The following is an 18,172-nucleotide window of genomic DNA, read 5'->3' on the forward strand; positions in this document are numbered from 1 at the left end:
TTTGCAATCTACTTATCTGACAAAGGGCTAATAGCTAGAATCTACAAAAAACTAAAACAGATTTACAAGAAAAACAAACAACCCCATCAAAACGTAGGCGAAGGACTATGAACAGACACTGTTCAAAAGAAGACATTTATGTGGCAAAGAAACATGAATGCTTATCATCACTGGCCATTAGAGATATGCAAATCAAAGCCACATTGAGATACCATCTTACACCAGTTAGAATGGCAATCATCAAAACATCTGGAGACAACAGATGCTGGAGATGATGTGGAGAAATAGGAATAGTTTTACACTGTTGGTGGGAGTATAAATTAGTTCAACCATTGTGGAAGACAGTGTGGTGATTCCTCAAGGATCTAGAAATAGAAATACCATTTGACCCAGCAATCCCATTACTGGGTATATACTCAAAGTGTTATAAATCATTCTACTTTAAAGATACATGCACACGTATGTTTATTGTGGCACTATTTACAATAGCAAAGACTTGGAACCAACCCAAATGCCCATCAATGATAGACTGTATAAAGAAAATGTGGCACAGATACATCATGGAATACTATGCAGCCATCAAAAAGGATGAGTTTATGTTCTTTTCAGGGACGTGGATGAAGCTGGAAGCCATTATTCTCAACAAACTGACATAAGAACAGAAAACCAAATACTGCCTGTTCTCACTCTTAAGTGGGTATTGAACAATGAAAACACATGTACACAGGGATGGGAACATCACATATGAGAGCCTGTTGGAAGGTTGGGGAGTCTAGGAGAGGGATAGCAAGGGTTGGGGGAATTGGGGAGAGATAACAGTAGGAGAAATACCTCATCTAGGTGATGGGGGGATAGATGCAGCAAACTAACATGGCATGTGTATACCTATGTAACTCTGCACATGTACCCCAGAACTTAACGTATAATTAAAAGAAATTGTTCGGCACCCTTGTGAAATAATCAGTTGAACCATGTACATGTGACTACATCATTTGGGTATAGTTATGGACTCACTGTTCTGTCATGCAGTATCACAGTATCTTGAGTAAAGTAGTTTGAGGGTGTCGTTAACACAGGTAAAATGATTCAATTTTGTTCTTTTAAATATTAACAGGTCACTTTCTTGTCGGTATAATTTTTTTGTTTGTTTGTTTGTTTGTTTTGGAGACGAGGTCTTGCTCTATCAGCAGTCTAGAATGCATTGGTGCTATCTGGGCTCACTGCAAACTCCGCCTTCTGGGTTCAAGCAATTCTCTTGCCTCACCCTCCCTAGCAGCTGGGACTACAGGCATGTGATACTTCGCCCAGCTAATTTTTTGTGTTTTTAGTAGAGACAGGCTTGCACCATATTGTCCAGGATGATCTCAGTCTCTTGACCTTGTGATCCACCTGCTTCAGCCTTCCAAAGTGCTGGGATTATAGATGTGAGCCACTGTGGCTGGTCCTGTCTGTATAATTTTTAATTTAATGTATCAAAATTTTATAGTATTGATTTATTGATTTCTATTTATTTATTTTTTACTTATTATATGAATTGTTTGAAGCTCTATTTTTCAATATTATTCTCATTACAAAGTAGCTTTTTAAATCGTTTTATCCCCTTGTTTTGAGGTTTACTTTGCAGTTATTAATATAACCATGCTAATATCTTTAAAATCTTTGCAGTCATGTATTTTAGCATATGTTTTTATATTTAAAATGTATCTCTTGTAATATTTTTAAACTGAAAATTTTTGTTTTTGTAAACGTTTTATGATAGTGTTTAGTGCCTGTCCATTTATACTTAAAATGCAATTATTGATATATTTCCATTTTTTAAGCATCTTTATCTGTTTCCTGTTTATCTTCTCATCTTTTGTTCATTTTATCCTCCATTCCTGCCCCATTTTATCAGTTGAGTACTTTTTAATGTTCAATTTCATCTCCTGTGTTGGCTTCTTAGTTAAGCCTCTCTTAGTTGTTTCTCAGGTTCATGGATATTGTATTTAAGCTTTTCCTAGTCTTCATTTCTCTTTGTTGTTTCATTTGGAAAGTTGCTATATGCACCTTTCACATTCACTAATTCCATTTTCTTCAGAAGGAATTATAATACACTAGTTTAGAGTATTTGATGATTTTTTTTCCCTTAACATATTGAATTTTTCAGTTCTGGGCATTTCATTTTTTTTTTTTAGTTTTTAAAATTAATTTCCTTGCTAGGATTCCTCTTCTGTTCATTTATTATTATTATGTTCATGTTCCTTTACATCTTTCAACATCTTTATAATAACTTCTTCATATCTTTGCTAACATGAACATATGGAGCAAATCTGAGCCTAATTCTATTACTGATTTTTCTTCTGGTTAGTGTCAAGTTTTCCCACATTTTTGCACATCTAGTAATTTTTGGAAAGAATGAACATAGTTGTCTCTCAAAAAAAAACTTTCAAGTCAGGAAGTTAGTTTAGTAGCATATCGACTTATTCCTGTTGAAGTATGATTTTAGACTTTCTAGACTGAATCTAAAATAGTTATTTCAGGGTCTAAACAGTTTTAGTTCTAAACTGTGGCACTCAGGGATTTTAACTCAGTGTCCTGGGTGCTTAGGGAAATATCAGCACTTTGGTTGGAAACTCAAAATCTAGAATTCTGCATTGCTAACTTTAGTTCATCTCACACATGAACTCTTTAATAATTATCATGTAGTATCACCCTGTGCACATACAATGCAGTATTTGTACAAAGATTAAAGGGTGCTCCTGTAAGTTTTCTGGAGAGCCCTGTAAGCTCAGCTCCCTTTCTCTTTCATTGGCCCACAAATTCTATCCACTTCAATTTCCTGATACCTGATCTCTCCTTCTGTTACCTGACAACACCAATGGGCTGTTTTCCTGTACTGTGATTAGCAAATGGTCCCCAGGAAGATGCTTATAATGAATGTGGAGATCACCACCCTGTTGTCTTTTGTCTAATGTCTGAAAGACAATTGCAACATATATTTTGTCCAGTTTTATAACTATTTACATGAGAAAAAAAGTCCAGTATTCATTTTTCTACCATGGCCTTTGAGAGGCATGATGCCATTCATGTTATTAACCAATAATCCTTTCTGTTTAGTAGTGAAATTGTTCATTCCTACATGTCTAAAAACAGACTGGACAATGTAATTTTCATTTGCTAATGAAATAAAAAGTGATGTGTTATTTCCAAATGAAAGATAAGGCAGTGCTCAGTTGGCCATATCCCTTTCTCTTGGTGCCGTAATCTTGAAAGACTGTGTTGAGATGAAGCCTTCACCATTTGAATCTCTGGGTGATTACAGTCATTGAATCATGTTTGCTGACCCATGCTGGAAATGAGCATGAACAAAAAAGAAGTCTTTGTTGTCTGGAATTTGGGAGATTATTTATTGCATAATAAACTAGATAATCATTTCTTATATAAGAGTTTTAATCCAAATACCTTATCTGGTTATCTTTTTCAGAAACCAGAGCCTCTGTGATACTTCTTTGGGAACCACAAATAATACTCTGTAAAGCAAGCAATTCTAAGCATTGCATGTGCACTAGTTATATTTTAAAAAATCAGTAGTACTGCAGTTGCCTAAAAATTTCACAATTTATTATGATATTGCAATGAAACAATTGTATAATAGGATTTTAAAAATTATTTTGACATTTATTCTTGTTCACCATTTAATTTGGTGATTTATATAACACTAAAAGCATGTTTTCACCAAATTAATTTCAGAAACAAGAAATCTTACTGTTATCAAAAGGAAATATGAAACAATTTTTACATAAAAACTAAATGCTAACACTTCAAATATCATTATTAAAAAGCATAAATGGTATTATAAATATATTAAGAGGCATTCTAGAAAAGATAGATTCTCTGATAACATTTTAATGAGATAATTCTCTAAAATGTTTTCTGTATAAGATTTTTTATGTCAGAAAATGTAAATATGTGTACTTTTAAAGTGACTCAGTGTGATATTTAAGGGATAAATTAATTTTGAAAGTAGACTATTTGAAAAATAGAAATTCGATGTAGGACTTGTACTTAATTGGTACTAGGAGATTACACTACTATTTGAATATATCTGCAAATTTTACTACCTCAGCTAAACAAGTTATATTGCATATAGTTTAGAGGCAACATGCATAAAAATAAATTAGAAAACTTTGCACTAACTCTTTATAATTGTGTTTAAAGTGCCACATGAATATATCTTTTTAAGATGTTGTTATTTGAAACAAAATGTCAGAAAATGCATGGTAGAAAGAAAAATGAAATATGAACAACTTATGCAAAACTACCCTGATAGATGTGTCAAAATGCAGAAGACCAGGGGTGATAAATGAGAAAAAGAAAAAAATTCAGAGGTGTTAGATTTTCTTTTTATGAAACACATATTAGAAATAACAAGTAACAAGATGCTGTGGAAAACATTTTCGTAAAATATTTTCAATAAATGTGTTTGCGGCTTCCACCTTCTACCCACATACCTTTCATAAATTATACAGCACCATTTTTGACATTATCGGCATTTCCCAAAATGAATTTAGCAAATGCGAGATTACCAGAAGACACCAGGATTATTATCATCATTTCCCCAAAAGTACTGACCCAAAATACAGTTAATAGCAATATCCTTTCATTCCTTAGGTATTCACTGATTCTATACTTAGGTAATAATTCTGGTAGTATTTGTTTATTGCATGTGACATGTCATTTTCTCTTTCCTTTTTTTTTTTTTTTTTTTTTTTGAGATGGAGTCTCGCTCTGTTGCCAGGCTGGAAGTGCAGTGGTGCAATCCCAGCTCACTGCAACCTCTGCCTCCTGGGTTCAAGTGATTCTCCTGCTTCAGCCTCCTGAGTAGCTGGGGCTACAAGCATGTTCCACCATGTCCAGCTAGTTGCTGTATTTTTAGTAGAGATGGGGTTTCACCATGTTGGCCAGGATGGTCTTGATCTCTTGACCTTGTGATCTACCCACCTTGGCCCCCTAAAGTGCAAGAATTATAGGCATGAGCCACCGCTCCCAGCCTATTTTTTCTTTATGAATCAAAAGGCTAGTGTACCTATTTGAATGACTGTGAGATGTAAAAACTGTTTACAAAATAGTATCTCACCCATCAACTTTGTTCTAGCTGCAGTTTGGAAGTGTGGTCGTTTTATGTATACAATGTAAACATATGTTGTTTGGGCACTTTAAATAAAATAGTAGATCAAGGCCATCTGCATTCACTTCTCTTAGACAACATAGTCAATTGAAGTGTGATAAAGTGATCGGTTTTCCCTTATCCTCCAAAATTCATAGAGGGTAGGCCCAGGAATGAATACCACATTCCTGGTATTAGTTTATTAAATGTCTTGTTAGGTAGTCATACAAGTCCTTTATTAATATTATTATTTAAGGAATAAAAAGACCCAAGAATACAAGTGTTAGAAATACGATATTTATGCCATTAAGATCAGGTCTTAATTTGTCTAAATAGAAATGTAGTTTACCTAATACAAAGGCTATGAGAAAATTTGCTTCAGAATATTTTTGTACCCTTCCCTCCAGTATTACTTCAGGAAATGCTGGAGCATATTTTCTCTTTTAATTAAATACTGAGGATTTGTATGTGTGAGTTGGGTAGTGGGGAGATGCAGTGATTGTTGAAAGTGGAAGATGTCTGAAACTTATATTTAATAAAGGTGAAGATAAGAGATACAGAGAATCATACCTGAAAACTCAATTAAAAAAAAAGTAAAAAAAAAAAAGTAAAAGAGACCGAATTCAAAATTTACAAAGTATTCAAGTATTCCTGGGGTGGTCAATTTACTGATTCATGTCATAGGAAAGTCCAGGTCTAGATTAGTTTGTCTCTGACTCCATCCAGCTGTTTCAGCCGTTTCCCCGGGAGTGTCTTTCTGTTGCCGGTCTTTCCCTTTCTGCCCTTTCTTTCTTTTTCACTAACTAGCTGAATTCTCAAGCAGACTGCATCCACAAGGAGGTGCAACTAGCCTTAAAAGTTCGAACTTTGTATCATGCTCAGTACCTACCGTCTCAAAACATATGCCTCTTTTTCAAACCTTACAGCAACCATCAGGAGAGCATTGGAGTCAAGAGTTTATGCTTGAATCAGTTACGTTGGCCAGGGAAAATAAAGCTCACAACAGAACTGGACAATTACTAGAGAATGATAGGGCCTGCCCCACATACCCCTGTGGACTGTCTATGGGAAGTATGTTGTCAGGAAAGGAGACTGAGGTGGAGTGGCAAAGGAGGTATACAGCAGCAGAGGGATGTCCTGGAAGCCAGGGAGGTCAAGATTTCCAGGAAAAGTAAACGAAAGTGTGTGCAATTCTCCTAAAAGATCAAGTAATATAAAAAATCCAAGAATTGATCACTTAATTTATTGACTTGGAAGTTAATGGTAATACTGACAAGAGAGAATGCCTGATTAGAGTTGGCTTTTAGGAGACTATGAAGGGAGGAATTGAAAATGGTGTTCAAGAAGACACTTTCAAGTTTTTCTTCCAAGGGTCTTGGGAGGGTGGGGTGCTAGGAGCAGCAGGAGACAGTAGCTGGCAGCAGAAAGAAGAGTCAACATATATTACTTAGAAATTTATTTTTCGCCTGTAATCCCAGCACTTTGGGAAGCCGAGGCGGGTGGATCACAAGGTCAAGAGATCGAGACCATCCTGGTCAACATGGTGAAACCCCGTCTCTACTAAAAATACAAAAAATTAGCTGGGCATGGTGGCGCCTGCCTGTAGTCCCAGCTACTCAGGAGGCTGAGGGAGGAGAATTGCCTGAACCCAGGAGATGAAGGTTGCCATGAGCCAAGATCGTGCCATTGCACTCCAGCCTGGGTAACAAGAGCGAAACTCCATCTCAAAAAAAAAAAAAAGAAATTTATTTTAATTTTGTTATACATCATTATCAAAAAAGTTTCCCTAAATATTAATCCTGTGGAATGTCAAATGGTACCTTTTCCAGCATGTATAAAATTTAGGAATATAAGAGAGCCACACAAAGACTCCCTTAGCACTTAATACTTAGCACTTAGTAGTCAAACTGCCTTGGCTTGAATCCTAACTCTAGAGTGTATTACATGTGACATATTAGGAACATTTCTTAAATCTTAGTACCATGGTTTCCTCGTCAGTCAAATAGAGATCACCTCCCATGATTGATTGTTATGAGGATTAAATTAATTTACATTTGTAAAATGCTTCAATTGCTACCTATCATATAGTCATTCCACTAAACAGTTAACTTGAAGTTTTGTTTGGAAAATCTAGGGACAAAGTAAAGAAAAGGTAGGCAGTTCCTTTTCCAGGGGTGCCATATAACAGATTTTCTGCAAATATAGTTTCTAAAATAACTCCCACCCCCACACCCCCACACATTTTTTGAAACGCATAATCTTAAAAAATAAAATGTAAAACAAAACAAAACAAAAATCCCAGGACCCACTGAAGCCTTATCAAAACTTAGGATGTTATTCCAATGCTAAAATTGCTGGCTGGTAAAAGAATATTTTGCAGGTCACCTATAATGTAGCCTTTGGCTTTAAAAACATCCCAACAAGCATAGCAGGTAAGTCTTGGTCCTTATACTAGATGAGAAGTTGAAACAAGGACCCCATTCAAGAAACCTGACATTCTAAATGGTTGCTTTGGAATCTACTTTCAGAAAATACCAGTTAGGGAGAGGGTTGTCTTGAAAATAAATGCCTTATTAAGGAAACCAAAGAATCATGGACATCGCCTTCTAAGTGTCTAAGAAGAAGAAAAAAAAACTCTTTGAGAATTCGTATTCTACTGTAATTTGAAATCACACTTTATTCATGGCCTGAAAAGCAAAATAAGCAAGTTAATTTGTAGTGGTCCTACATTGGTGTGCCTTTTAGGGATCTGGCAGAAAAATATTCAATTTCAGATGGAACAAACTGTGCATCTAGGACTTTAGAAACTCCGATAGACAGGATCCTGCGGAATTGATCTAACAGTCAAATACCGTAATACACCTGAGCAAGTCACCCACTATGAAGTGAAATATTGAGAGGAATCCATTAAGGAAATAATCAAATATGCCATCAAATGAAGATTTTAACACAGTTTTCTCAAGAAACAGATTAAGAAGATGAACAATTAGTCAATTTATGGAGTATTTGAACACAATTACAGAAAACATACCCTAAAATTACAGAGCATGTATCCTGTCAAGAATACACCTAACCTTTATTGATTGCTTACTTCTTAACAAATAACAAATACACATTATAATCCTGACAAAACTATTCTGTGTTAAAATGATTAAAAGTTAACAAAAGCTAATTAAAATCACCAGCTGAAAAAATAGAAAAAGAATTACATTGTGGATAAAAGAGTTAAGCTTAATAAAAATTTAAAAGAAAAGTAAATGATATTAACAGACCATATCAGAACTCGTGGGAATCAATTACAGTATTATTAGAAAAATCTTTCAAAATGTACAAGTTAAGATGGAAAAGTAAATTCCCAAATAGAGAGGAGCTATATCCAACAAATGTGTCTGACGAGGGATTTTTACATATAATGATTCTTACCAACAAATATAAAATCAGGTCGAAAAATGGGAAAAGACCGAAGCAGGAATCTTAGAAGAAAAGGGGGAACAAAAAGGCTGATAAACACACAAAAAATGGTTACTCCAACAGCAATCAGGGAATTATAAATTAAAACCTTAGTAGCATAACTCTTACATACTCAAACTAGCAAAAATTACAAAGTCTGGTAATACAATGTTTGCAATGATGTGGAGCAACAAACTGTCATACTCTCTTGGTAGAAACGTAAATCAATACTAGTGTGGAAAGCAACATGAGATACAATCTAAAAAGTGTAGTTTTGAAGGAAAAAGATGAACACAAGCTGCTAGTCTTAGTTATACAACAAAGCCTGGACAACTAGTACACTTTTCCTGGATTGGTTCCTTGGATGCTATGTCTCTAAAGTCAAGAAGTGTCTTGCCAGTGAGAGATTGCCTTTCGAAGTTGTTTTGATGTTGGACAATGGCCCTGGCCACCAAGACCCCCATGAATTCAACACCAAAGGTATCAAAGTGGTTTATTGGTCACCATACACAGCATCTGTAATTCAGTGTCTAGATAAGGATACTATAAGGACCTTTAATGCTCATTATACTCTGTACTCTATGCAAAAAATTGTCAACACTGAAAGAGAACCCTGATAGAACATCATGAAAGTCTGGAAGGGTTACACCACTGAATATGCCATTACTGTTACAGAAAAAAAGCTATAAAACCCATCAAGCTGAAATAATAGATTTCTGCTGGAGAAACTGGGTCCAGATTTTGTGCATAGCTTCATAGGATTTACAACAGAACCCATCAAGGAAATCGGGAGAGAATGTTGAAGTGGCCAAAAAGATGAGACTTGAAGAGTTCCAAGATAAAGCTATTGGAGAAATTCCATAGCTAGTAGACATAGCACTAGAAGGATTAACAGAAGACAACTTGATGAACATGAGTGTTTCTTAATCAGTGCCAGACGATGAGGAAAAAGACATAGAAGAAGCAGTGCCAGGAGCCAAATTGACATTAGACAATTTGGCCTAAGGATTTTGTTTTATTCCAGACTACTTTTGACTGGTTTTATGACATGAACCCTTCTAGGATATGGGTGCTGAAGCTAAAACAAATCATGGAAGGAAAATTGGTGACATATAGAAGCACTTGTAGAGAAAGAAAAACAAAATCAGACAAATTATGATGTATTGTTTTTAAAGTTCCACAGACTATGCCTTCCTCTCCTGCTTCCCCTTCCACCTCCTACACTTTTTCCACCTCTGCAACCCCTGAGATAGCAAGAGCAACACCTCTTTGTCCTCCTTTTCACTCTACTCAATGTGAGGACAGTAAGAATGAAGACCTTTGTGATAATCCATTTCCACTTAATGCATGGCAATTTTTTTTTCTATTTAGTAAGTAGAAATAGTGAATATTTTGATACACTTTTTCTCGTTTTCTTACCATTTTTTTCTGGCTTATTTTAGTATAAGAATACAATATAAAATACATTTAATGTACAAGACATGCATCAATTTACTGTTTATGTTATGAGTAAGGCTTCTGGTCAACAGTAAGCTATTAGTAGTTACATTTCTGGGGAGTCAGAAGTTATAAGCAGACTTTCCACTGTGTGGGTGGTTGGTGGCTCTAACCCCTGCCTTGTTAAAGGGTCAACTGTACATACTCTAATACTGCACAGTAACCCCACAGCTAAGCCTCAGAAACTTGTTTTTTGAGTGTAGAAGACCTGTACAAAACGTACACCAAGGAACACTATGCAGCAATAAAAAATGATGACTTTGTGTCCTTTGTAGGGACATGGATGAATCTAGAAACCATCATTCTCGGTAAACTGACACAAGAACAGAAAATCAAACATTGCATGTTCTCACTCATAGGCAGGTGTTGAACAATGAGAACACATGGACACAGGGAGGGGTGCATCACATACTGGGTCTGTTGGGAGTGAAATAGGGGAAGGACAGCAGAGGGTAGGGAGGTTGGGGAGGGATAACATGGGGAGAAATGTCAGATATAGGTGACGGGGGGTTGGAGGCAGCAAACCACATTGCCATATATGTACCTATGCAATAATCCTACATGTTCTGCACATGTACCCCAGAACCTAATGTGCAATAATGCACACACACACACACACACACACACAGACACGCACATAAAAGAATCAGCATCATTTTCACTGATTCCAAAATCGTAGAAACAAGGTAATTGATTATCAGTAGAAAATGATCACTGTCATATATTTATGTAATAGAACATAGTGGTGAAGAGGAATAGATCAGAGCTGCATGTACTGAAATGTGTGAACTTCACAAACTAATATTCTGGGGGGGGGGAAGAAAAACTTTGTCACTGGAAAATACAAGTAATATATATATGTGTGTGTATGTGTAATGCAATGATGAAAATATTTTAAGAATGCATGCATAAGTGGTAGAGTTATAAAATGGAAGTCATCAAAATTTATTTCATGGTAATATTGACCCTTCTGGAGCTCCCTAAGGAAAAGGGACATGTGATTCAGAAAAACTAAACAGCAAGGATTTTACTTATGTTGGTAATAATTAGCTGTTTCTTTGACTAGGTTTTGGATAAAAGTACTTAAACAATCTTTATATGTATATGTTTTTAATACTTTTTGAAAAAGCAAGAATATGTGATAGGGATTATGGGTAAGGGAAGGATAAATGAGACAAAAATATATATGGGATGAAGAGTAGTGGAATTCATCTCTTTTAATGTGGAGTTACTGGGTACAAGACACTGGACTAGGCCCTGGGGTTGGCAGAGAGCCACAGGTCTGCAGATACAAGGATGCATGTAACATTTCCAGAACTTTACATTTCATGTAGCTACTTTATTTGATGGAGGAAGAATGGCTACTCCTCCAATTACAAACAGGGTACAGGTCCCAGGGGGCTAGTGGGGAGACTTACTTCTGAAAGGATCCTATGAGGATTGGAAATGCCAGTCTCCACAGGCCTTGCTTCAAGAAAAGCCTCCTAGTCTGGCTTGGTCCTTTCCCTCTGTTTCTGCTTCTGTTCCTCCTCTCCTCCAGGACACTCACAAGATACTTTCCACAGTGAATTCTTAATGACTAGCATAGGGTAAAATGAAAGAAGTCATAATGTATATTAGTCCTTTTTCCCACTGCTAATAAAGACATACCTGACACTACATAATTTATCAAGAAAAAGTGGTTTAATGGACTCACAGTTTCACATGTCTGGGGAGGCCTCACAATCATGGCAGAAGGCAAGGAGGAGTGAGTCATATCTTACATGGCAGCAGAGAAAAGAGAGAAAGCTTGTTCATGGAAAGTTCCCTTTATAAAACTATCAGATCTCATGAGAATTATTCACTATCATGAGAACAGCACAGGAAAGACCTGCCCCTGTGATCTAATTACCTCCCACTGGGTCCTCCCCATGATATGTGGGAATTGTGGGAGCTACAATTCAATATGAGATTTAGGTGGGAACACAGCCAAACCATACCACAGTGTGTATTTGTATTTTTATTTCCTGAAAGCAACTTGTTTTGTTTTATTTTAAACTTGGTATTTTTGTTGGTTGATTGGTTGGGCCCATGGCAATTCTAAATCAGGAATTTCTGAATTTAGAGTTTAGTTGACAATTTTGAAGCTCTTGTTTTCCTTGTGGAAATTTTGAGTCTTTCAGTAATACTATTCTTCAAGGCCTTGAAGATATTGAAAGACATCTAAGGTTAGAGTTATATAGAAAGAAAGAATGATCGTGTCACATTTGAGGAAGACACACTAGAGACAAGCAGCTGTATCCATTTTTAATCTTTGTTTGGTTTTCTTTAAATTACTGCTAAATAGTACCAACAGAAATCTTTAAAATATATTTTTGAGCCTCTTTGAAGATTTTTATATAATAGAATAAAATTTTTCAGTTAATGTGTTTGACCAATGTAATGTAGAAAATACAAAGACCAGTAGTTAAATTATTGAGTTCTCTCTCCTTGTCAGCCAAAGATCACTTTGGCTATTGATTAAGACTGCAACAAATGTGAATGTTAAAAAAAAAAGTGATAGAGCCATTTCCAAGAGAAACAAGAAATTGGCTTCATGGTTTCCTTGTTGGTGATGGTGCTGTTCTTTTTAGGAATGCATATAGAACATTTAAAAAAACTAGAGAAAATATTTGCACATATATTTAATACTTTAATCTTTTAATGGAACCTATTTTTTTTGCTTACGTCTTTTCTTTTTTTCTTACAAATTATCTTTCTTTATTCTATCCTGGACTTCTCTTTATTGATAGTGAATTTGTTGGCATAAACTTTCTCAGAGATTTTCCTAAGGAAGCATTTGGTCTTGGTACTTTAGTTAGCAAGTTAGTGTTTAAGATGACTAAGAAAATATAGCCCTACCTGTATAATCCCATCTCCCATAATCTACTTGCTAAGGACTCAGAGCTCCTTACCCAGAATCGACTAGACACATTGCTGTCCTGCAACTCTGGCAGCATCATTGGTGGAAATAAGACTAAAAGGGGCGTTGGTTGCTCCTCTGAGCAACTGAATCCTGCCATGACCTAGCTTAGAGGACATGTGATGTTACATGAAAACCAATAAGTAACACAATGCATATTGGAATGTAATAAAATCAGTTTCATAAAGTCTTATATGTTAACTTTAAGCACAAATATCCCTAATAATTGACCATATCCCCAAGAACATATCTGGTGTCATTTTCTATTTACAGAAAAAAGCAATGTTTGTAAATATAATATATTCAAAATTACTTTCTGATTTGAATATTTACTATCAATGCATCACTAATTGCTTGTAATTTTGCCTTCTGTCATTATGCTAATAAGATGAATAAAGTGTAGTCTGCAGTATTAATTTTTATATCTATTTTTCAGTTGGATGACTATGCATTTATTTATGGCTTAGATGCATCTCATCTATTCTAGGTGCATAAATATTTTCTTGTTTGCTTATTTGCCTTTGTTTATTTACATTTAATGAATTAAGATTTTGCCTCACTTTACCATATCCAGACATCACTTCATTTATTTTTCTAGTAGTTTATATGTCATGCAATATAGCATTTTTATGTTAATAAAGAATCTTTCCTGCAATGACATTATTTTGTCAAGAAAGTCTTGCTATTATGTGTGTGTGGGTGTGTGTATTTAATGTGATCTAATATACTTCTACGCCATTAAAGTCAGTGATATATTTTGAGAATCAATTATGTTCAGCAACTGAGTATATTTGAAGGAAGCAATGTAGTGTAAATATTGAGATTTTATGTGTAAAATATCTATAATATCTTTCAGGCAGTTCAGGGTTACTGTATGCCTGAGTCCCTCAGAAGAAGTCACATGTATGAATGCGTGGCCTCTGGCACAGTTTTTTGAACGTCACCAAATAGTTGGATTACTGTGGCTCATTGTCTTTTATGGCACAAAACAGGAAGATTAGGCTATGATTAGAAGAAATCGCACTCAAGTGAATACAAGCTGTTGTAATAATGTTTTCAAGATGAAACGCAACAACTAAGACCAAGAACAATAAGTGTTCAGTGGTTTCCATATTTTCTTTAAATTCTATAAGGAAGGTTTTTATTATAACAATCTTAAGAAGCATGAATTATATTTTAAAAATCTGTTATTTTGAACTTGACAGCCTACAAGTTTAACATAAGTTTAATCTTACTTAGCATAGCCATAATTGGAGCTTTTCAAATTTTTGGTGTGATCTTGGAAGCATGTAATTTCAGAATATAAAAAAACTTATATTTTATATTATCTTAGGAATTATCTTATATATCCTTATATATTATATATATTATCTTCTATATTATGTATTTTCTTACTATGGTTTTAAATTATTTTTTTCTCTTGTTTAATGCTCCTCAGAAGCTATGAAGTGAGGGAGGAGTGATTTTTTTGCAGCCTATTGGCTAGCACGGAAAGCAGTGCTGAGGTGGGGTTAGGGACCAAAGAAAGGACAAAAGCTTAAGTGAAGAATTCATTCACCTATTTAATGTTCATCTGCTAGTGCTACTAGAAAGCAGATACAGCTCTAAATTGAAGGATATTTTGGAATATAAAGATGATCTCCTGCTTTGAGTTCCTGGGTGTCATATATCTAATAAATAGTGTGAATACATAAAGATAAATGAAAAGAACTCTGCACAACATGTGTGATTCCTACTTCCCTGACTCAGCCGGGTTCTATCTGATAAAAGCTTTTGATATAAATAGAAGACGAGGAGTGTTTCATATCTTAATAGGATGGGGAACCATGGATCCATATGCCAAATGTGTGTTATGCCAAAAGAAAAATAAATTGATATTATGGGAAGATCAATGTCCCCTGTCCATTGTCTCAAATTTCTTCTTCCTCAGTTAATATTCATCTTCAGTGCCAGTTGGGTTTTCTTCCGAAGCCTAATACTCAAACTAACTGTGTTTTCCAAATATGGAAGCTCGATTTCAGTTTTGCATATAGATTAGTTTGTAGAGTTGGCTGATAAGTTGATTTTGTAATTACTTTTATTTAATATAATTTTTTAATCAGGAAAATTATTGATTGGGAGATACATTAGGGAGCACTAAGAACTATATATATATAATTTAAAGATGTACTATAAATGGATTCAAACTCAGTTATATTAAAGGGTAGGAAACAACAATATTAGAATCTATGAAATGTAGAGTAACTAAAGGTTCATAATTTAATAATGCTTACCAAGTCCCCTGTGATGTAGCAAGCATGGTACTATTGTCTGCACTGCAAAGGGGAAGCATGAGACTCATTCAGTCCACAAGCACCTATTAAATATCCAGTAGGTGCCAGGTATGATGCCAAGTTTTCAGCCTGCAAAGAGAACAAAGCAAACATTGTCTCTTTTTGTGGGATAGGTGAAGTGCTCCTACCTGGCCAAACTCACACACTATGTCAGACATCTAGAGCTCACATATATGCCTAACCAGTCTAGCACAGAAACATGTTACCAAATTAGCCTCCTGAAAATGGTAACAATTTAAAAATACTAACTCTGATGCAAAACATACAGCAGAGATAAATTAAATAATATATGCATTTCTAAACTTTTTCCAAATAAAATACATGTTAATAGTTTCCTGCACAGCAGTTTCATTTTTAAACCTTTCCTCTGACCATAGGAGCTGATGCTGTGGAAGCTCAGTGTAAAAGATTTGAAGTGAGAGCCAGTGAAGATGGCAGGGTGCTGTTTTCTGCAGATGAAGATGAGATTACCATTGGGGCTGAAAAGCTGAAAGTTACAGGTATGGTTGATGGAGGTCTTGCAAAATTGTTTACTTTTTGAAAGAATATACAACTGCACAAAAAGCTACTTAATAAGATAGAAGATTCCTATGCCTAAAATAGAGTCTTACATAATTACAATGTTTGTTTTTCAAATAGTCTTCAATGGAAGGCACCAGCTGTGGTTGTAAAAGAGAATGTAGATACTAACAGCCTTAACGGCTAAAGATAAAACTCTCAGGTGGAAGTAGGTGGAAGAAAGTGATGTGGGTGGGAGGGGTAGAAATGATGTGCAAATTCTGAGTAAAAAGGGCTAACAAATACTAATTTGGGTGTATTACTTTAAAATAGAAGACTTATGAACTAAAAAGGAGTCACATCTTACATGGCAGCGGGGAAGAGAACTTGTGTAGGGAAACTCCCGTTTATAAAATGATCAGATCTTTTGAGACTTATTCACTATCATGGGAACAGCACAACAAAGACCTTCCCCCACAATCCAATTACCTCCCACTGGGTCCTTCCCATGATATGTGAGGATTATGAGAGCTACAATTCAATATGAGGTTTGGGTGGGGACACAACCAACCCCTATCATAAAAACAATGGATTTTTTTTTTCCTTTTTTTGAAAAGGAGTTTCACTCTTGTTACCCAGGATGGAGTGCAGTGGGGTGATGTCGGCTCACTGCAACCTCCGCCTCCCAGGTTCAAGCAATTCTCCTGCCTCAGCCTTCTGAGAAGCTGGGATTACAGGCGCATACCACCATACCCAGCCAGTTTTGTATTTTTAGTAGAAACGGGGTTTCACCATGTTGGTCAGGCTGGTCACAAACTCCTAACTTCAGGTGATCCACCCACCTTGGCTTCCCAAAGCACTGGGATTACAGGCATGAAGCAGCAAAAATGGAAATTTTAACTTTAGAATGAAGTAAGGGAGAAATTTATAATAAAAGTAAATAAATTCATTTTATATAGAGTTCATAATTATACTCAAAGGTATGTAAGTAAAAAACTAATGCTATGCACATATTATTTAAGAGTCATTTTATAATATTCAGGTCATTAAAGTCAACCACTAGTTTAAATTAAAATTTTTATAAAGTTAGAAGTGGGACCAAGAGTGGGGAATAATTTGATGACAATTTTAAGTACAATCTCTTGTGAATTACTTGATTCACAATCATGACAAATTTTATTTTGATAACATATTTAACAATCCCTTGAAAGTACCCCAAGAGGTCTAGATTTTAAAAACCAAGAAGAAAATAATAAAGTATATTTGACTTAGTGTTTCTCAAACTTGAGTTTGGAAATAGAGCATGGGGTATCTCTCCATATTTATTTGGGTTATACAGTCCCATGGGCCATGTTCTCACATGGCAGTGAGCATGGCAATTGAAGAACATCAACTCTGTTCTCTGGCTGTTTGGGTTGAATTCTGGCTCTGCCTTTGAATATATTCAACTCTTGATGCCTCTGATTTTCCCTCATCTGAATGATTGAAATGATAATAATATTAGTGTTCAAATTAAATGCATGTGTATGCATTTGTGTGAATGAGAATGTGCTCAGTACATAATGAAGAGGTTGTGTTGGCTCTTTATTAATGATGATAATATTACAAACGTGGCTGACAAGAGGGCCTTTGTTGATTTCAAGAAAGGTGTATTAAACTAATGCAGAAACAGAAAGCCAAATGCCACATGTTCTCTTTTATAAGTGGGAGCTATAAATGATGAGAACACATGAACACACACGGGGAACAACACACACGGGGGCCTGTCAGAGGGTGGAGGACCGGAGGAGCGAGAGGATCAGGAAAAATAACTAGCAGGTACTAGATTTAATACATGGGTAACAAAATAATCTGTACAATGAACTCCCATAGCCCAAGTGGTAAACTTGTGGTAAACAAGTGGAGTTCATTGTACAGATTATTTTGTAACAAACTTGGACATATACCCCTTAATTTAAAATAGAAGTTAAGAAAAAAAAGGTGTATTGGCTGGACATAGTGGCTCACGCCTATAATCCCAGCATTTTGGGAGAGAGGTGAGAGGATTGCTTGGTTCAGTACCGGCCTGGGCAATATAGTGAGACCTTGTGTCTATAAAAATGTTTTAACAATGTGGCATGATGGTGTGTGTATGTAGTCCCAGCTACTCAGGAGGCTGACGTGGGAGAATAACTTGAGCCCAGGAAGTCAAGGCTGGAGTGAGCCAAGATCATGCCAGTGCAGGCTAGTACGAGTGACAGAGCCAGATTCTGTCTCAAATATAAAATAAAATAAAAAGATTTGTTGTGAAATGGTGATGAAACTCAG

General features: G+C 35.6%; 1 protein-coding gene across 1 annotated transcript in view; it reads left to right on the top strand.

Annotated features, from left to right (window-relative positions):
* The window catches only part of SGCZ (sarcoglycan zeta), a 1,232,742-nt gene that overhangs the window by 1,137,765 nt on the left and 76,805 nt on the right, over window positions 1-18,172 (top strand). Inside the window, exon 5 of the mRNA XM_002807483.6 lies at window positions 15,745-15,867. Coding sequence (XP_002807529.4) covers window positions 15,745-15,867 — 123 coding nt within the window. The remainder of the gene's footprint in view (window positions 1-15,744; window positions 15,868-18,172) is intronic.

Source organism: Callithrix jacchus, chromosome 13, assembly GCF_049354715.1.
Source record: "Callithrix jacchus isolate 240 chromosome 13, calJac240_pri, whole genome shotgun sequence".
Taxonomy (NCBI): Eukaryota; Metazoa; Chordata; class Mammalia; order Primates; family Cebidae; genus Callithrix; species Callithrix jacchus.